Source organism: Corapipo altera, unplaced genomic scaffold, assembly GCF_003945725.1.
Source record: "Corapipo altera isolate COAL_440 unplaced genomic scaffold, ASM394572v1 78, whole genome shotgun sequence".
NCBI classification, from domain to species: domain Eukaryota; kingdom Metazoa; phylum Chordata; class Aves; order Passeriformes; family Pipridae; genus Corapipo; species Corapipo altera.
The window spans coordinates 4,747,672-4,768,964 of record NW_020884904.1 but is presented as its reverse complement, the minus strand read 5'-3'; the positions used below and the strand labels follow the sequence as shown (position 1 = coordinate 4,768,964).

General features: G+C 36.1%; 1 protein-coding gene across 4 annotated transcripts in view; it reads right to left on the bottom strand.

Annotated features, from left to right (window-relative positions):
• Window positions 1–265: 265 nt before the first annotated feature.
• Window positions 266–21,293, bottom strand: part of INSC (INSC, spindle orientation adaptor protein) — a 135,716-nt gene continuing 114,688 nt past the window's right edge. For 3 of the 4 annotated variants that reach the window (XM_027651398.1, XM_027651399.1, XM_027651400.1), the window contains exons 9-13: window positions 19,662–19,840; window positions 8,891–8,957; window positions 5,873–6,028; window positions 5,186–5,262; window positions 561–3,235 (exon numbers count right to left, since the gene is read on the bottom strand). In XM_027651398.1, coding sequence (XP_027507199.1) covers window positions 3,107–3,235; window positions 5,186–5,262; window positions 5,873–6,028; window positions 8,891–8,957; window positions 19,662–19,840 — 608 coding nt within the window. In that variant the 3' untranslated portion in view covers window positions 561–3,106. Of the gene's footprint in view, window positions 277–560; window positions 3,236–5,185; window positions 5,263–5,872; window positions 6,029–8,890; window positions 8,958–19,661; window positions 19,841–21,293 lie in introns of those variants that run through there. The other variant, XR_003528942.1, reaches the window with a different exon arrangement.

The following is a 21,293-nucleotide window of genomic DNA, read 5'->3' as shown; positions in this document are numbered from 1 at the left end:
AAAAAACAAAATTTATTCCATGAATGAAACATCTGGGCCCTGAATATCTGTAAACAGTTCAAACAAAAGCTGAAATTTGAAGACGTTATCCAAAATCACTGGAATGTAAATCAAAATTACAAAGAATCCTGCAATTCACTGTATGTTTGTGAAAAGTTTCTAACCTCATACAAAATCAAAAAAGTTCTGAAGAATTTAAATGAAACTACAACATTTCTAACAAGTGTAATATGCAGTTGCTGTAATGATTAAGCTAATATCTAACCTACATGCTGTCTCAGTAGGTCAATGAGTCCACATATATTAGTTGATTTGTGAATATATTACACATACTCTCTCTTTCCTAACTCTATATGCAAATACAGAGGGAGTCCAAAGATTGAGCCACCGAAACACTTACTTTAGGGTAAATTTTAATATGAAATATTTTGTTTCATACTACATTGAAATAAAAAATGTTTATTCTGGCTTAAACAGTTCATTGTTTGGTTGGTTGGTTGGGGGTTTTTTTGTTTAAAAACTGAAGAGTCACTTTCTAAGCAAACATTTTTAATCCAGTATTTATTCAGAAGCAATGAGAAAATAATTCAATATTTTCATTGAATTATTATTTCCGAGTTGATTAAACTGTAAGGTAGAGATATGTCTATTTTCTCATAAACTTTACCATATCTAAAAATAAAGTGCACCACGCTAGACAAAAAAATCAGACCTAGGTAAAAGGGTTTTGAGGACACTTAGGTGATTAAAAGGTCCAAAATGGCTCTTTCAAGATGCATTTTCTACTACAAATGAGAGATTCACCTAAATGTGTTTTGGTTTTATAATATAAACAGCCATATTCATAATATGAACACACGTAAAAGGACAATATGGGCCAGAATTATGGCTACATAGTTACAGATTGAGAGTATCTGTAATAAATTCAATTGATGTGGATCCACATTACTGTATTTGAGAGCAAATTAATTTCTACTGACCTGCTCACTGAATATTTGATTGACCTGTTAGAAATGGCATTAAAGCATTATGAGTCACAGTGGTATTTTCTTAATAGCTCCTGCAGTTCACTTTGCATTTGTGGAAATTTTTTTAAATGAGAGTTCAGCTTCACCTGTTATGGGATAAACTCTACTCTGTCTACAGAGTGTTAGTTGCAGCTGACAGAATGAGGTTCATTCACAACAGAATCTGATGTGTTGTATTCTGTCAGGGATTGCCAGGCCATCAGAACAGTGCAACAGGACCTTATTTTAAGGGGTTTTTAGTGTAATTTATGAGTTCACTTTTTATAACAAGAATGCTGATTTTAACATTTAAAGCATCCATGGTTTCTTTCTGCTTAGTGAGGAAAGTGTTAAAGTCCATTGGTAATATAATATTTTTAAAGTTGTACAGTACTATACACTTTAACAACCTTGGAAATCTAAGGAGTTGTCTCAAAGTAAGAAAACAAAGCAGAATTCATCTCTGTGCTTACTAGAAAATTACATCTGTGAAACATCTGATTCAACACTTCTCTTTGAGTAGTTGCTTTTGACAGAGGTCATTGTAGGTTTTCTAATTTTTTAAAATTTGGTCAAGATAGAGCTTATTAAATGAAGAGCTCACAAGAAAGAAATGTTAAGGTAGAGACTTCTTAACCCATGTACTCAAGGGAAAAGTAGCCACCACGTATCACCGACCGAACCAGGACAGATTTTTCAGACACAGAAAATGTGGAAGACAGTCACAACTTCTCAATTTCCTGGTTCCTCTCATCTAAATGCCACATAATACTAAATAAACATTAATTAATTAAGCTCCTTAACATATCTACTAAGTACAGTAAAGAAGAAATGTGCTTATTTTTTTGGCAGAAGTCCTACTACCCTAAAGTTGCTGATCACAAAATGATTCAAAGCAATAGTTGCAAATCATCAAGAAAAAAATTATATATACTTTTATAATCTACAGAGTGCTTTGTGAAAAGTTAAGGGGGAAAACACTCTGAAGATATTGCTCTTTGAATAATTTTAAATATATATTGTTTCTCAATGAAAAGAAAAACCAAGATCTTAGAAGAATGTTCATGAAAAAAAAATCTATTTTAAAATCAAGTCTATTCTTTAAGTTGTTATCCATTGGTAAAATCTCCTCAATTCCAAAATATCCTTAAAGTTCCATTTCATTTTAGAAATAGAGGACTAGTTAGAAAAACAGAAAAATGGAAATTCAAGTTACAATTATCTGTTCTCATTATTTAACATATGCATGCACAACTTTTCACAAAAGTAGTAGTAGCATGAATATTAAAAACATGTCTAGACATAAGCACCTCCAGTTCCTTTAAGGTTTGGAAAAGAGAGAAAATTTTCAGTATGTAATGATTTTAAATCTTAGAGGGATAATCTCACATTATGAAATAAAACATACATCAGAGATTTTTCTAGAATTTTATCAATTTCTTTCAGAAATTTCAGTAAATGTAAATAGTTTTCTGCAAGTGTGTATCCTCTAGAGGAGCATATCTTTATACAATGTAAGAATGTCCTCTAACATCATTCAAAGCCAGTATTTGAAAATTTTCTGGAAGTTTTTCTCTCAGTTACATATTTCATAATTCTATTGAAAGCAACAACAGTTAAGAACTGGACTTTGACTGTAACATCCCTTTCATTTCAAAGTACATACTTGCAGTTTTTAGGATTATTTTTCTTCTAAAACAGCAAATACATAAGGCTAAAGAATTTATTAAAAAAAACCAGCAAAATGTCCTAACTATAGAAAAATATCAGAGATAAAACATTATTAGAAGCATTTAACATCATAGCAACAAATTCTTGGCTTCATTACCTTGATTTAACTATATTAAACAAAACAACATTTTGTTAGATGGCAATGATAAGGTCTGTTGATGCGTCTTGGCAGGAAAATAAAATAAAAAATTGCTTTGCAAATCACTGAAACAAGTCTGTTCATTCTGTTCCTTTTCTCCTACAAAATCCATGTTCATGGGTTTAGAATAAATAAGTCATAAATAACAACAGGACTAAAAAAAAATAAAATTGTATATGTATTATCTTACTGTATACTTATCATGTTGATTAACATTTTTGGCTCACATTTATACAAAGCTCTCTTCCATATTAGTGCATAACAAAAAAGAGTCCACAAGTCTAGGCTTCACTAGCTGCTGAAAATCTGAATCTTCAAGTCCATCAGGACTCATAACTGCTAGTCTTCGTAAGGCTGCCTGGAAAAACAAAAAGGCACAGTTGTAATGCAGTTAGGTTTGACAAAGTCTTCATTACAGGAATCTATTGTAACTATCTCAGAATAACAGCCAGGACTCAGAACTGAACTGTGCATGTTGAATTCTCCTACCTGGTTAATCTCTTGTTACTGTCTTCATCTGTCAGATGGATCTCCCCCAAATGCAGCTAATAAACAACAATTCTTTTGGGGCACATTACTTTTAGACCTGAGTAGCAGGGACAGTGTGGTGTTAAAGAACAGAGGTGAGAATCAGAGGACTTTGACTGTAAAGGTATCTCTGATCTGCTGCACATCTCACTCTGCCTCTTTGTATCTCGACTCTCCTCTCACCTTTTGTCTTATTTATCAGAACTATAAGTCATCTGATTCAGAAAATATCTGCTACCAAAGTTTTATGCAATGCCTGCCATAGAAATCTTCTAGGTACTAGTGTAGAAAGAAGCAGTACATTTCAAACAATTTAGGAACAAATAAAACTGACATTTGTTCTGATTATGAGGCTGTACAATAAAAATCGCATTGACACTACTATTGTCTTCATAAACTCTTCCCTTCTAAGGAGTTATTTGGTTTTCTCACTGGAGAAAAATGTACAACAATTGCATACCTTCTAGCAACTTGATATGACAGATGCAATTGGAAAGCAGGCTGGCTTTCCTCAAGAACAAAAATTGTCTTCTGTTGATAAAGTGTGATAGCTAAAGTGTGATAAAGTGGGATCAGCTTACCCTCTCTGTGTTGTTTGTCAGTGAAGCACTAGCACAAGAGTTTATTGCCTGCTTCAAAATACATAAAAAATAAACAACCACGCTAAAAATATCGAACAGTACAAGCCCTCACACTTCACGGACAATACCTATCAGACCTTGAAGCAGCTTATGTCTCCAGGACAATATTTTTGCCACATGTTTATTAGAAAATGTCTTCAGGCAGTTACTAAAATATCCAGAGAAGCAGAGTTGCTGAGACAGGCAGGTAACGTCTCAAACAATAGACATGAATTCAAGGAATGTGCAGCAGCAACTTCCATGAGACAGAAAAAATCATAGCTGGTTTGCTGCCATCTCTCTGTCGTCTCTGCTTTAGCCATACAAGACTAATAAGCCTTCTCAGCATGTATGAAGGATAACCTCTGCATTTCTTGTGCTCACATTCATACTTTCTTCATCCTGAATGAGTCCTGCTTAAACGAACAAGCTGCAGTAACCGAGTTTCACACTTAAAATAACATTTATACTATAAACCATTGTCAAACAATATTCTTCAGTCTTCATTTCTCAAAACCTATGTCCTAACCCTAGATCACTCGTGTGCCCAGAGCACTTTCACAAAATGCTGGGTGAAACCACTCAACTCCAACAGTCATTGGGAGCTCACAGTCCATGCAGTGCAGGGCCAGCAGCTGGGATCTTTCTCCTGAGTAGAGAAAGTGTTAACCTTCTGTTGCCCTGTCCTTGGCTGGGCACTATATTTTCTTGGAGATTCAAATAGAAAAAAAAAAATAGACTGCAATAAAAGCAAGTAATATCTTTTCCTCTTTTTGGACACTTTACATAAATATTTCTATACATATATGTGTGTGCAGATAAAGGGCTGCTATCCCTTGACTCAAGGGTAATTTCGGTAAACAGCATCATCAGAGAATGGAATTTAGAAACTAACAAATCTTTAAATTCTGAAGTGTTTCAGTGAAAATTTTTGGTGCTCAAAAATGTAAAGATGAAGCCATTTTTCCTTTAGTGCTTAAATCTTCAATTAGAGGATAAATAATTGACAGTGTACAGGATTATGCTTAAGGGGAAAAGCAGGAGACCCTGGCATGAATTTGAAACATTCCTGCAATACTTATGCATTTTGAAATCTAAAGGGATGGGGGTTTTCTTAATTTTCCATTATAAGCTTGAAAGAAAGACTAAAATGTACATACCAGACATGCCACTAGAACAGAATCGCTGTTATTTCTTTCGGTTGGTGACCTGCAAAGTTTAATTAGGCGAGGAATACCTGAGTGCACAAAAGAGTGTCAGGAGAAATAATTTAGAAAAACAACTTCTTTTGAGATATGTAATATTTATCTTTCTTAGTAGACATGATCTCTAATGTAAAGATGATACGCAAATACTTAAGGGACTTTTCATGGAGTTATGCAGATCAGAGCAGTCATAATTAATAGTTGTAAAGCATAAACAAATAAATTGGGTTTATTTGCTGTTGCTCTTTCAGAGCAGAAATTGTGACCTCCATTTCTTCCCTATCAGTCCTCCCCTACACCCTTAAAAACTCCAACTCAAAGAACCTGCTCCCTCCCATTGGATTCATTCCACTGATAGATCCTGCACAAGGGTTTACATAAAGGAATGGAGGAGGCAGCAGTGCCAGTTGGCACAGTAAGACACAGCTCCACGTTGAGTGGATACTGCACCTCAGGTTCCTCTGGGAAATGAGCCAAAGGTTCATTTAGCTCAACCTCCTCAGTCATTCTCTGGACAGACTCTACAGGGAATATATTCCATAAAGTATACCAAGCGAGGCTACAAATTTAAAAGAGTTTCTCCTTGACTGGCAGTTCCTCCCTCTTTGTCAGTGTGATATTAAGCTAGAGATACATCCTTACAGCTGAGTTTTACAGCTGCATCTGCCACTTCAGGATCCCGGCTGAGTCGTGCCAGTGTAACTGCAGATTTCTGTTGGACTCGCTTGCAAGCAGCAACTTCTGCTGAACTTCCTGAAGATGATTTTTCAAAGAGCATTTCCATTAAAAGTTGAATACCTAAAAGAATTTAAAGAGACATTGTTATCCTCTCTCCAAAAAAAAAAAAAAAAAAAAAAAAAAAAATTGTTGCAAAAAAAGTAAAGGGAAAAAGCAAGCAAGGTAAATACAGACCAATGACTTGCCCAAATAAGTCGTGAAGAATGCATAAATGTGGACAGCAGTTTGGACATCAGCATTCAGGCACATCTGATCTGTGCATAAGTTTGTCTTCACTGGGAAGCTACAGAATTTCTGGAACTAGAAAATGCACTATCTCTTCCCTTCTCCAACCTTCTGACTCCCCTACAAGTTGGCATTTTAGTTTTCATGAATTTATTTCAGTCAAATTAATTGCATTTCTTTATTTCTCTTCCAAACTGACCTGAAGGTAATCACTATCTAAAACCTGTAGTGATGTATTTCAGATCTCTACATGAAGTTTCACTCTGAATTAAATTTTTTTTCAGTTTATGTGTTTTTAAATAAGTCTTTAAAAGTTTTCTTATCAAAAGGTTTAAGTGTACTTTAGAATGGGGAATCCTTTAGCGAAGGAAACTATGAGATTCTGTCTCTTGAAGCTTACTGTGTGACTGACTCTTTACTTCAGAAGAGACAATGTTTTCCATGTCGAAATGACTTCATTAACCTATTATTTCCTGTAGGAGTTGATATTCTTATTGTAGTTCCACAAAAATACTTGAGACTGTACTGATTTCTATTTTCTAGATTATTTTAAGTGTAAAGACAATTATGTACTATTAGACTCCATACGCTATTAGGCATTCAGATTACTTCAGGTAGCATCAGAGGATTTTAACTGTTGTAACGTTTGCATAAATAATTCAGAGAATTAGCATGAGAATCATACATCTAGATAATAATCAACTGACATACTTAAAAAGTCAGAGAATACTTTAAGAAAGTATCCAAACTCTCTAGCATTCAAAACCCCTGCTTGGTTTGTGAATCTGACCACTGACCAGCATCTGAGTATTACAACATTGGGCAGACACAAGATACCTGTACACACAAGCTGAGTGCCAGCCCTTCTCAAAAGCCAGTGGGAAAATTCTTCTTGTGAACTTCCATTATGGAATGTATACACAAACTTTGTCCCATTGTCCTTGACAATCTGCATGTACATGTCCACCCACTCTAGTATCTGGCATGCGTTAGGCTTAGTTGGCATAGCTCTTAGTATAATTTCGTGAACTTCAATCAAGTTTCTGCTGAAGTAAAAGCAGATGAAATACGATCAAACACCTGTCCCAAATAACAGAAGAGGTTTTGATGTGCTCAAGGAAATAGATAGCCTAACTACAAAACCAATCTGTTACTCATAAATGAGTGTGAAAACTTCCAGGGCATATCTGGACTGTAAGAATTGACGACAGAAGATCAGCCCAAGTCAAACAGACAAATCGCCAAAATGGTTTTTTCTACTCAAATCTATAATTACAGACACCTGGGTCCTGGGAAATGTCAGGGTCTTCCCAAGAGTTTCTAGAAAAGACTCTGGGTAGGGGAAGCCACATATGTCTGCATCAAGAAGTCCAGGAGCGCCTCTCCAAGTTCCAGGAACACAACAAGCTTGGACCAGGAGCATGGCAGGAATCACCAAATGGACCTGAGCAACCTCTCTCTGCGATTGCCCCATCCTCCCCATGAAACAAGGAGGTCACATGAGAAATGATCATGCTAACCTGCCTTGCTTCTCCCCTTCACTGCATTGGCTTCTACATGGGACATGGAAATTTTACGTTATTTGTAAAATTGCATGTATCTGTTGATTGAATTGCTTCAGTATCCAGATTCATTCAACCTCCACGTTGTCATTTGTTCTGAAACTGTGACACCTCTCTACTTCTACAAGGACATCAAATGCACACTTACCTCTGGGCACACATGGATTGCATAGTACCTGATCCTTGCCAGTCATATTTGTATGCACAGAGCCCAAATTTTCTATTAAAATGCAAGACATCTAAATCCAATATGACACTGGAATTGGCCAGTTCTCTTTGAGGACCTGCTTCTATGGATATAATTTCTGAAATACCTTCTCCCACCTACAATCAGACATGTCCGAGATGCAAATGAATCCAAGCTAAAACCATTCCTATGTAAATGTTAATTTTAAAAGTAAGGAGGGGATATTCCTAGGTCAGAAAAAGCAATATATGGGAAGCTTCACTGTAATATCTCCCCTCCCCCCCCAAAAAAAAAGAGCTGTCTTACTATATTGCTTGGCCATGAATTTGCTGGTAGATGTATTAATAAGGCATTTATTCTTATTCATAGATTTAGTAACTTCTAAGACTTCTAGTGGGTCTATAACACACAGGGTTTTTTAAACATAATGAATTTTGTATAATATGATATTTAAAGATATTAGGGAAAAAAAACCCTGGCAACTGCTGTATAGTAATAAAAACATGAAACTTCAAAATTTGTAATACCTCTTAATGCCTGTGAAAAAAAGGGACACAAAATGCAGGTATGCATGGCTCAGTGTCAGGTGATGTCTTTCGACACGTAATAATTGCCACCTTATACAATGTAATTACCAGAATAAAGGCTGTTGAAACACTTTTTTCTACTTTTTTCTACTTTGTTTTGCATCTATGAGTAAGCCACACACAGAGAACAACAGCAATGTGGTCATGAATGCAAAGTTTTCTAAAACAGTGTTATTATATTTTATTTATATCATTTGCAAAGAACCATCCCCAGGACTCATTTTGCACCCTGCAGCAATGTGCAAGAGATAAGATGCAAAATGAAGTTTTATTAGTGAAGCTTTTCTCCTTTACTTAACTTTCCCATCTATCCACATTCTCCTGAAATAAATAAAAAATAAAATTCAGCTAAAATACATACCATTTCCTTGAATGATTTCTGAAGCACACTGGTCCAACACAGACATGTTTGCCAATATTGTTACCACCTGTTGTTAAAAAGAGAAGGAAGTATGAAGTCTAGCCCTACAATTCAATAATATTAAATAACAAACACTATTGCTTATAAAATTAGTATGACAGAAATATGTCAAACCCAATAAAACTAAAAAGCATTCTTGCAGCTGGACAGCCTGTTCCCACCTCTGTGATTTCTCGGGGGTCTTTATCTTACTTATGGCTGCCAACTGAAAGCCAGACAACAAGAAAAGTGAGATCTCCTTTTATCACAGTTTTATACTCGTGCACAAAATCTGTCTTAGAGAGATATGTGCAGCAGGTTTGTTCAGTGATCAAATTGGTAGAAAGAGGAGGATAAAAATTTACAAAACTCAACTAACAGAAAAAAACCCACCAACTAGAGTCCTAGTTCAGCCAGGAGCTGCCTACCCTCAGGAACCAGTCCCGTAGTCCCATTTCAGCTCAGGCAGAGCTCACAGTGAAAGCAAAGAACCAGTACACATCACACATTCCATAGTGCTGTTATTGCCCCTTTTCTGGTTCAGGGTTCAGCTGAAATACTGAGAAATCCTCACAAGAGATTTGTAGTTTTGAGCCTTGAGTCAAGTGAGTATTTAAGGAACACTTTTCAGTTTCATTGAAGTCACGAGCTGTGGGCATGTCAAAGCACTGTCCCAAAAAGAGCTGGATTAAAAATTTGTTTATACCTTTCCTCAGTTAAGACAACAGCTAGGTTTTGTACCAACAGAAGCACATTTTGAGATCTTGATTAACAGAATTTCTTATCCAAAATCGTTTTAACTGTTTTCAAGATTAGGTGTAACTCAACTTTAAGTGATGCAGCTAGTCATTGACCATGAAGTGCTGTTGGCTTTCAGTCACCCATTCCCTTCACGGATCCTGATAAATGTTCTTTTTTACTTTATGCTTCAAATAGCTTGCTTTTTAGATGCAAACAATACATACATCTCAATATTAGCAGCGTATTTGAGACACCAAGTAATAAATGCTATAGATCACTAGAATACAAAATAGAAATAATATTCTTTCCTAAAAAGTTTTAGTTTTCTCTAATCCAGTTCAGAAAAACTGATCAGCCTCAGAAACACCAGTCAATTTTGGAAATGTTTATCAGCTTTTTAACAGCACAGTGTCAGCTCACAAACAATCAAACTTCTTAGATGCAAGTAGGCATGAGATCAAATCACCATTCTGATCTCACTTTGCCATTTTAAAAACAAGGATGACTCATTTCCGATGCTGTGACATGAAGGTCTTCCACTTTTGAAGGTAGTGTTACAGTGTCATCTCTCTGAATAAATATACTTACTTAGGATGCAAATGAGTTGCCGAAACTGTACAGAGTGACAGGTAGAAATATGGTAACAGTATATGTCTATGTATTTATTCCATATTAATTATTAACTGTGTTTCAGGCAGAGTGTATATGTTTTCTCATTCTAAATTATATCCTGTTAATGAAAATTGCTTCCTCTGTGCAGAATCTGTGCCCCATGTGGCTCTCTAAGCCACAGATGAAGAATTCAATTAACCACAATTTGAATACATGCCAATTATTCCACTGCTTCAAGTTATTTTTTCTAATAAGTATTTTCATACATAAAAATATTTTGTGTGCAACTTTTGACACCAAAGATTTTTTGAGGTTATACCTATACTTCCTTTGGGTTGATTATGTGGCCCCTACATTTTGCAATGCTTATAAACTAGCCTAGGGGGTTTATACGTAACCTTCTCCTAAAGGGTGTATAAAAGACTCTTATGATTAATAACCATCAAGTTCTACCTACATTATCTTTTAAAATCATAGCAGGACTCAAAAAGTAGTTAATCCATAGATTAGCTCACTCCATATGGATAGATATTTGTTTTTCCCCAGAAAATTCCATTTTCCTGTGAAGTAAACAATGTAACATGAAATAGCATAACGTAAACATATAGCAGGCAAGCTGAATAAAGAGTAGACTTTAAATGCTCTACTTCTCCTATACTTTCCGATTTTAAAATTCATTCAATTTACATGAAAATCTCCTCTGTAATACAGACCAAAGTTCAAGGAAGTTTCCTACTAAATATGAACTCTCTAGAGTAAAACAAAAACTTAAATGCAGACTTCATTTGCTTTGAAAAGTAACACTTCTGTGAGCACTGGTATTAATGAAGTCTCATCTCTTTTGGATTTAGAGTTGATCAAAAACTATGAGCACAAGTTTTCCCGTAGCATCTCTCCTGCTGTTGATTTTTTTTTTTTTTTTTTTTCTAATGACGTGTAGGCTTATACTGCAGTCTTTATCTTATGCTCTTTTCCCATCATCTGGCTCCAAATTTCATAAAGCCTTAGGCAGTTTCTCAAAAGTAACTATGAAGTCCTGTTGAATCAGCAAACCAGTTCAGACCTTATTGTGAAACATGGAGCACTCAAACAGATACAGATAAAAGCGACTGCCTAACCCTAATTTTGCAGTTGAAAATTACTGGGGGAAATAAATACCAAAACCTCTCTCAGAACTGAATAATTTTCAAATAATTGAGAGACTTGAAAATATTTAACATGGAATCTCTTCTGTTCAACTGCAATATTTAATATCAATTTCATTAATCTTCGAGTAGTTGTTCCTGTAAAAGATTACACTCTAAGATTACAAAGCACTGGCACCTGACACAATTTATGATTTTTGCAATTTTTCTGGATTCCATACAATGAATGGTCAGCTCAAAGCATAAAAAAGAACATATCCCAAAGACAGGACACGTGAGCCCTGATCATCTTCCAGAGCCATCCTATCATGCAGAAAAAATGTGCTGAAGCCACCCACAAATTCCAGTACCCTAGTGATATCTTGATCTGTGGTATTTGCAGATGTGCTATTGAGCAAATAGTGCCAGAGATTTCCTAGAGGAGAAGAAAAGAAGAAAAAAGAAATTGCTTCATCCTATGTGGAATTTTTTAACACAACATCTGATCTCAGATTCTATTGCCAAACCTAATGCAGGATTATAGTGGACTGCCTCAGAAACCATATGCTGGAAGAACTGATCCCATCAAACTTAATTCCCTGCCCCAGAACCTATATCTTTCCTTGGCAGATCTGCTTTGGAGGTAGATCTTGATACATGCATTTCCAATATCTGTATTCTAGCAGTGCTCTCCGATAGATTGATCCTGGCTGGTCCACACTCCATTCTCTGTTATCCTGATCCCCCAGAAATTGCAGGTATGTCTCTAGAGTAGGAATCTGATAAACCTGGTGGCTCCAGTTTTCTCTGTGAACTGGCAGCCCTAAAATTACTGCAACTCATGAAGACCACGTAAAAATAGACTTGATCAACAAATAGTCATCACAGAAGCATGGAATGGTCTGGGTTGGAAGGGACCTTAAAGATCACCTAGTTCCAACCCTTTGCCATAGGCAGGGATACCTTCCACTAGACCACGTTGCTCAAAGCCCCATCCAATCTGGCCTTGAACATTTCCAGGGTTAGGGCACCCACACTTTCTCTGGGCAACCTGTTCCAGTGCCTCACCACCCTCACAGTAAAGAATTTTTTCTCAATATCTAATCTAAACCTACTGTCTTTCAGTTCAAAACCTTTTCCCCTTGTCCTCTCACTAGATGCCCTTGTAAAAAGTCTCTCCATTATTCTTGCAGGCTCCCTTCAAGTCCTGTAAGGTTCATTACATTGGTTTGCCACCAGATGAAAGCTGAATGATTCAGGTCAGTGTCACATGAGTTACACTACTAAAAACAACCAGAGGAAAGGAACAGCCCTCTAGGGTTTATCCTGTGTTCAACACCTGCCTTTTACCATGTGCTGTGCACCACGCACCTAAACCACGCGGTAGTGAGACACAGTAAAACGTAAAATGCCAGGAAAAGAATTCTCAGACCAGCTCATGTCTTCGCACTTTTTGAAAAGGCACCAACTTATCAAAATATTAACATGCAGAGAGTCACACTGAGACTAGTAAGATTTTTCACAAGACTAAGATACTAAGCAGTTAACTTTTAGAGCTTAAAAACCCCCACACCTAAAATTAAAAAGCTTTGAAAGTTCACCTTTAAATGGTTTGTTGGTGAGTTAAGTATGCAGAGATATTTGAGGGGGAAGGGTCCCTTTAGGTCTTTGGAATATTTCCCTATTTAATAAATAAATCTAAAAAATAATAGAATTATTTCGTTCATTTCAAATGTCAGTACAGCATCATCTTGCTGTGGAAATTAATCTGAAATCTAATGAAAAATCTCTATTTCTATAGTAAAATCAGTAAACAGATAGTAAACACAGATACCTCTCTCTAGTGGCAATATCATCCATTATCATAAAATTGGCAGTGCTGATCTTGGTTACTCTAGTAAACAAAATCTATTTTCATAATTTGAAAATTGTTTTTATTTCCACATAGTTTCCTTCCACTCCCTCCACTTTTCACACATACTGAATTTATGAGTGATGAACCTTCCTCTACAGTTCTGTAGTCTGCTTTGCACTGAGTTGTAGAAATTTCACTTGTAAAAAGTTATTTAAATTTGAGAAACCAGGGTTAATTGAGAACTTTAAAATAGTTTTGTTCAAACAATAGTCACCTTGGAAATTCTCTCACTAAAATATGTAATTACGAATATTAGTAACTATTGCTGGTTAATGTTAGTCACTAATGGTGACTAATGTTCATTAACCAGTGTACAAAGGTACTGAATGTTTGTTGCAAAAGTGAAAACTAGATGAAAATGTTTTGCTATAAAGTAAGATACATATACTGAGAGTGTAAATCCCAAATGCCTTAGTTAACAAAGAGATTTAAACCTAAAGAAAACATAAGAAACAATAACTTTGTTAACTTTGATGACTTTCCCTTAATGGGAGATTTAAGATGATCTGAAATTGTTTCCCATTATTGTGAAACCAACTACTCAGAAAGATGCAATAGGATTTGGAAGATGAAAGCATAAATTTAAGCCTGTTAAGGGACAATATCTTCCACAGGTGAGGGTCCTTTACTTCATTTGTGAGAGGAGGAGGTGTCTATAGAGGTAGAAGATGTGATGCTAATATACCTTTATTGATAATAAAGGCACACTGCTCAGTCAGCTTTTATTAACAGTCCTGACATAAAAAGAAAGACACACACTCAAAATAAGAATTAGCAAGTAATGTAATTGAGTGGTAAAGTAGATCAATATAGAATTACTAATTCTCTTAGCTAATTACTCCTTTAAGGCTGATTCATCACTAAGTAATATTAATTTCTGTACATATTATAAGAGCATTTTGTAATTCATTCAAATAAATGACATAAGGGTAGATCAGAGTGTGTCTGCAAAGCTCCAGATACCCATCTTCAGAAACAAAGAGGCATTTAACAACTACTCAGAAGTAGAATGGAGTCTTCGTTTCTGAATGTAAATTAAAACCATCAAACTGTCACAATTCAAGATCCACCCCACAGGGAGACAGCAAAACAGTACATATAGTGTGAGTCAAGAGCAGGATTTACATTAAGACAAGGTAGGGAAAACCTTTCAATAGTTTCATCTACTGGGACAAAAAACTTCACTAAGAAATCTCCAGAAATTTTCTCTGGGGCATTATATTGCTTAAAATAGAAAACAATTCCCATTGCTTCTGAGAGCCATTTTTGTGGTTAGAAATTAAATTTACCTAGATAAGCTGAAGAAGCAACTTTGTAGGAAACAACTTTGCTTGTCTAGCTGGAATTAAACCCTGAAATCAGGGTTTGAGTATGTGGTAAGAAACTTAGTTACTCCCGTTTCAGGATCAGTTCAACCTCCACCAACTCAAGCAGGGTGGTCAGGAAGTAATTTCTGATGCCGTCCTAGAAGGTAACAATTTTCTAGTCGAGGAAGACAAAAAAAGAAACTGCAATCTGTAGAAAACTGTTTACTAGCTCACTTGCTCAGAACCAAGACTGAAATCACAACTGTCACCTGGACCAGTGATTCTGCTTGGGGGGAAAAAAAAAAAAATCATCGGCCAAACTCAGAGGCTGTTTGAAATCTGCTGTCTCAATTCCTGAAGGACTGAAGACAAAAAGACAAAAAACTGCAGGAAAATGTGTACAAACCCACCTCTAACTTACAGCTCTATGGCTGGTACAGCCTACAGCAAAGTCTCTTGTTTATAATTTCTGCAGTAAACAACCCAGCACCAGCCTGGTTGTACTGTGAACCTGACAGGCAAGGGCAGAAAACAGAAACCACAATGAATTCTGCTGACATAACATGTGTCTTCTCCTTCTGGAGAGACTTTACAGAGTGAGCGCAACATCTACCCAACTTTGCAGAGGATTAAACAAAAATGCACAGAGGTTAAATTGCTTCTTCAAAATCAGAGCAGTAGCAATACTAGGACGAAAGAATGAAAACCTCACCACACTAAGCTAGCAAAGAATAGCAGAGTTCTTCAACTGAGCTTTCACTCTTCCAACTGAACCTCTTGCTTTGAAAGTTGGAGCACATTGTCTTATCCTGGATTGAATCTAAATGTGAAAGGCAGAATTGTAGCTAAACAGGCATTTTGTCTCAAAAATTATAGTGTTTAAGAGAGTCAATGTTGGACTCCTGAAACATAACAATCCACAACATTTACCATACAATGTCAGTCAATACTGTTACTCATATTATTATGTTGTTCACATGTTTATGAAAAGACAGAGGCAACCATCTGTCTTCATGATAACAAGCAGAAACAAAAAGTAGTTGGTGAGGAGTAAAAATATTTCCCCAGTATTCAAGAAACTCAAATTGAGAAGTAGTACTGCAAGTTTCTTTCATCCACACATGGATTTTCAAAAAAAAAAAATAAAATCTGTTAATATTATTCTCATTAAAAACACTGCCCCCAAAATCTTTCACCATGCATTTGGCAACACTTAAAAATTCAAAACTCCTTTATGTTAAAGTAACATCTGTCTCTGCATTCCTTTTGATACTGCAATCTCCACATAAGAGAAAAAAAGGGGGAAAGGCAATAAAAACCATCACAAATTCCCTGAAAAAGACCCTGGAAGAACAAAGAAAAGAAGGAGAAACCTAGAGGAAGAATGGTGTTAAGGATTTTAAGTCTTAAATGAGACAGAAGGTCTCAGCTTCAGAACTTGCACCATCTCCCAAATACCAAGGAAACAGGAAAGAATTCAGTAGAAAAAAAGCAGCAATCATTTCTGCTTTCTCCTTCCAACTTAAAAGTCTTTCTCCACCTCAAACTTTTTTGTAACATGATTTACTGACTTTAGACCTAGGAATAGCCATTTTAAAATTGATGTGTTCACTGCACATTAATTCTTTGTCTGCCTGAATAACAGAAGATGAGAAGGTGTTAGCCTATACCTCCACAACTTCACAGGTAAGGTGAGAATACTAGCAACACTGAAGAGACAAGTGGTAATGCAGAGAAAAAAATTTTATTATGCATAAACATACTGTGCACAAACATAAATATTTCATATTTTTCTATGTAGAGTCTAAGACAATGGCTAAAGTCAAGGAGATTCTGAATGATAAAGGTTTTGGCTAAACCCTTCTTCTGACAGTGCTTAAACTCCATTAAGACATCTGACTGTGTACAATACACTGCTGAATTTAGGCATGAACTCTTCTGAAAGAGTATTCTGATGCTCTTTCAAAGAAAAAAACCTTACTATTCAGAAAATAAGGATTTGCAGAAAGAAAAAGAACATGGCAGATTTATCTCCATTGTGACCCAAAACTGGGGACTAGAGGATCAGGAAATAACCGCTTTGTAGTGATTCTTATACAACGTATTTAGTTACAAAACTGAGAAATCTCAAGGTAATACTGCTGGTCACAGAAGTAGTTACATACTTCTATAAAATAGAAAATGATAATCTTGTTTAAATAAATCCAGCACTCAGTTCTAGATTTCTTACCTGACCTAATCTGACACTGCTTGGAATATTAAAGAAGAAAGAGGTTGATTTTCAAATAGTAAAGGGGAAAAGTTTATCATTTGCACACAAAAGCTTTCCAGAAGCCAAAAGGCAGAACACTTTTAAAAGTACTTAAGCATGAAAATACTTTCTGCAGGCAACTCACAATGTATCCAACATCCAAATCCTGAACAGACTGTTATTAATTTATACCATAGGGAGGGTGAAAACTAGTCAGTTCTAGTTGTCCTTAGAAAGGCTGTACAGAAGGACATACTGCAACTTTAAATGAGATGAAAAGGTAGGAGGGAAAACAGAGTTCACTGTTCCTTTCCTGCACCTCAGCCATCTTTCTCCCATTTTTGGCTTACAGTGAACGTGCTTCAGTCTATTTCAGCAAATTAGAATTTTCTTAAATCAGCAATAATGCTAAAGTAGTAATGTATAAAGAAATACTGGGTAGTTTTCTATAAGATAAATGCATTATTTAAAATTAAAGTTCTATATGAAAAACAGGGCATTTAAGTTTGAGGGGCTCTTTTATAACATTCTATTGTAATTAGGCAATATTTTGTTGTATTTGTTATGAAACTTATTTTGTTTCAACATTTAGTACAGTTTAATTCTAAATAATCTATTTTACTGGCCTTGATCATTCAGAATGGACATTAGGCCTTGAAAATATATTTGACATTGGTTGCATATTCCTAAGTAAAAACTTGAATTGAAAAAATTTGCAAACCTACTCATCTGTAATGTACTTCTTCCTTGGTAAATGTCTACTGGTTGGGACATAATAATACATACACTGAGAAAAGTTACTGGTTATGCTGTGCACCTAAACGGAACTAAAGTCAAAAAGCAAAATGGTAATTTTAATACCCTTTTAAAACATAGTACTGTAATGTTGTTTTTCTCTCCAGTTGAGTGTGTTTTCCTGATTGCAACTACACACAGAGTGAATTAAAAGGCAAAATATTCCATAAAACTGTCAAAATTGGCAGACACCACATCCATACCACAACAACACTGAAATACAACACTGAAACAAGGGGAGTAGTTTAGGAAAACGCACACTTATTTAGGAATTTGAAGGAAGACTTCTCTTAAGGCTGTTGCATTACCAAAACTGCTTGATGAGCAACTCTGGCAGCTCTTAAAGACAAGATAAGCAGCACTCAGGTTCCACCTGGACATCAGGTGCGCAGTAAAAGAAGGTGGGATTTTACAGTCTCTCTTGCTGTGGGAGCCAAGGAGCCAGCTCAGAAACTGGCTGCACTGAGAACAGCACCCTTTCTGATCTAGTTTTTCAGTCCAAGAAGGAAGGCAAGGGGTTATGGGGAATGAAATCTTCTCCGTTCTTGGAAGGAGGCCATTCAGTTCTCTGTTCCTCTACCTAATGAGATGCCCTGCAAGCTGCAAAAGGCCTGGAATAGCCAGTTACTGAAAAAGTCATACATATTTCTTTCAATGTCTGCGTTCATCATAAAAAGACCAGAGAGCAAACTGCAAACTCACAGCTGACAGCAGAATTAAGATGAGGGCATAAATAAATACAGAAATCAAAACTATGAGAGCATGGAGGAGGAATAAAAAAAAAAGAACATGAAGAATTGTACATATGTAATAATAGTACACAGTCGTGTCAACACCACAGCTTGACTTTGCCCAAAGAGCAATATGGTAATTATGGCCTAATTCCATCTTCTTATATATGCACTCCTGAGCTGGAAAACTACTGAGTGCTATAATATAAGCTAAAGCTGTCCCAGTAACCCATCTAGAACACCAATAATCAATTTCTAAGGTCCCCTGTGCCTCAATTTCCGTGGCCTGTCTCCTGTTTAAGAGTGAATAGAGTTTTCTGTGGCAATGCAGATCCCAAGTCTACCATAAGTCATCTTTCAGTTACTTCGGAGGTGTGAAGGGGATGGGTTTGTGAGGCCTGAATTATGAACATTTAGTTATATTCACAATGTTTCATAAACAGAAATAGTTCAAGTAAGCTCACTAGCAGCCTCCACCCTTTAGTAATAACTCCTGGAACCCTCAAGCCTCTTACATGTTACTCTGCTGTGACAAAATTAATCCCTGAGATGCCAGTTAAACAGTACCTCTACAGCATCCCATTGCATGGCAGTACCTGAGAGGAGCAAAAGGATTCATCTGACTTCATCTGTGCATTAGCACAGACCTTTAATTTTCTATGTCTCTTTACTAAAAAAAAAAAAAATTGTGAGGAAGAAAGGGAAAGGTAAAAGTGCATTAGCAGTATTTGCCAGTAAAATTTGCAAACCATCTACCAAGGCAGTTAGGACTTGATCCAAAGCCCACCGACGTCAATGGGCTGGGAATCAGATCCTTATTCAGCTTTTGGATCTAATTCGTCTTTAAAGTGACAACTTTATATTTAGGCTGCAGTCTCCATATATATCTTCCCTGCCTCAAAGCTCCATCCAGTCAGGTTTTGAATACCTCCAAAGACAGATTCCACAGCCTCTCTGGGCCTCTGTGTCACTGTTTGACCATCTTCATGATGAAAAAAAAACGTTCTAGAATCTTAGAAGTATGGAACTGTGCCTTCTTTTTTTTTTTTCATTGTTGTAGAATCACATTAAAGCTGTCATATTTGATAATGCTCATTAAAAAAAAGACAACAGAAGCAGAGTCATATATTGAAAATAATCAAGAATGGAATACACGAAAGTAACTTCAGCTTGGCTGTGTCAAAACAGATAGCGCTGAAACCTGTTGATTTTTACATGAATGTGCTCAGACAGCAGCTTGCTGAGAAACTCCTCACCTGATCTCGAGAATATGGAGTATCCACTATGCGTTTGTCTGAACATGCTGCTAGAAGAATCTTCATTGCATTTAACTGGAGCAATATTTCACAAGCCATGGTATCAAAGAAAGTAATATTGGCAAGAGCTGCTGAAGCCAGCAAGAAAACTTCACCTGACGAGGCTTCTTGGCACAGTTCTAGGGATGCAGAAAATAAGTGGAATAAAAGTCATTCTTTCATTGCAGTGTTTCAAAGCAATATTTAAGCATCTGCAATTTCCAATAGTAATCTCAGTAGCTAAGATCAAGTTCATATAAACAAGATAAAAAAGGAAGAAAACCAAAACAGGACAAAATCTTAGTTTTTTTCAATTATATAATATCATAGAACTGTTTAGGGTGGAAAAGACCTCTAAGATCATCAACTCTAACACTATAAACCCAGCACTACCAAGCTCACCACTAAACCATGTCCCCAAGTGCCACATCTACACGTCTTTTAAATACCTCCAGGGATGGCAACTCAACCACTTCCCTGGGCAGCCTGTTTCAACACTTAACAGCTGTTTCCACTACGTAATTTTTTCTAATATCCAAACTAAACCTCCCCTAGCACAGCTTGAGGCCATTTCCTTTTGATCTATCACTTGTTGCTTGGAAGAAGAGACCAACAACCACCTTGCTACAACCTCTAATGAATGATGTGGTCTACCTAGCATACCAGTCTACAGGGAATATTTCACTGGGTGTTCTTAAAAAAAACCCTAGATACAAATAAATAAAATTAATAACAGGAGGCAAAAGCCTAAAAGTAAATGATCCATAAGAGAATAATTCTGTTGTATATCCTCTGCTTTAGAACAAGGTACATATACATGTTTCCTATCTCTATTTCTCTATAATCAAAAATCATCCTGTTATATTTTTCAGCTTCAATAAGTGCTGAAGAAACAGCTACCTTTTAATTCCTTGCACACATGTGCTTTAACTAAGAAGTGAATCACCTAGTAATGGGATTTCTTCATGGTTTAAAAATTAAACATATTACAGTAATTCAATTACTGAGTTATAAATATTACAAGGAAACTAGTGTGTGATTACTGAAATGGTTCTTGCAAAGTTATACATGTTCTATTTTTAATGTTCACATTTCTTGGGCAGAATATATACTACTAAAATTCCTGTAGAACTTAAACAGCGAGGAAATGATCTACCAGCTAATACCTTCTAGACAGGTTGTTTAGATTGTCCCCTGTTTGTGGTACACTATAACAACCTGGAAAATCATCTTAAATAAATCAGTCAGATTCCTCTAGCAGTATAGCTACAGCAGAACCAAGCTCAGCACAGGTTAATTCCACCCACTGGATTCAGCGCAGGTTTAGGGTATAAGTTTGCTGCTGGACATCAGGAATAAATTGTTTCCTTGGTTTTTACAGCACTAGTTCTGTTTGGGCCTACTGAGGAATGCCTAACTACATTTCAGACAATTCCCAGCCACTGCAGAATCCTCAAATACTGGTACTACTATACTCTTTTTATGTTCTATTAAAAAACAAACACAAGACCATTCATTAAAATTGAAGTCCTGCAGTTTAACTGTAACCACTGGGCTCAGTGGAGAAATATCCAAATGTACTGATCTATTATA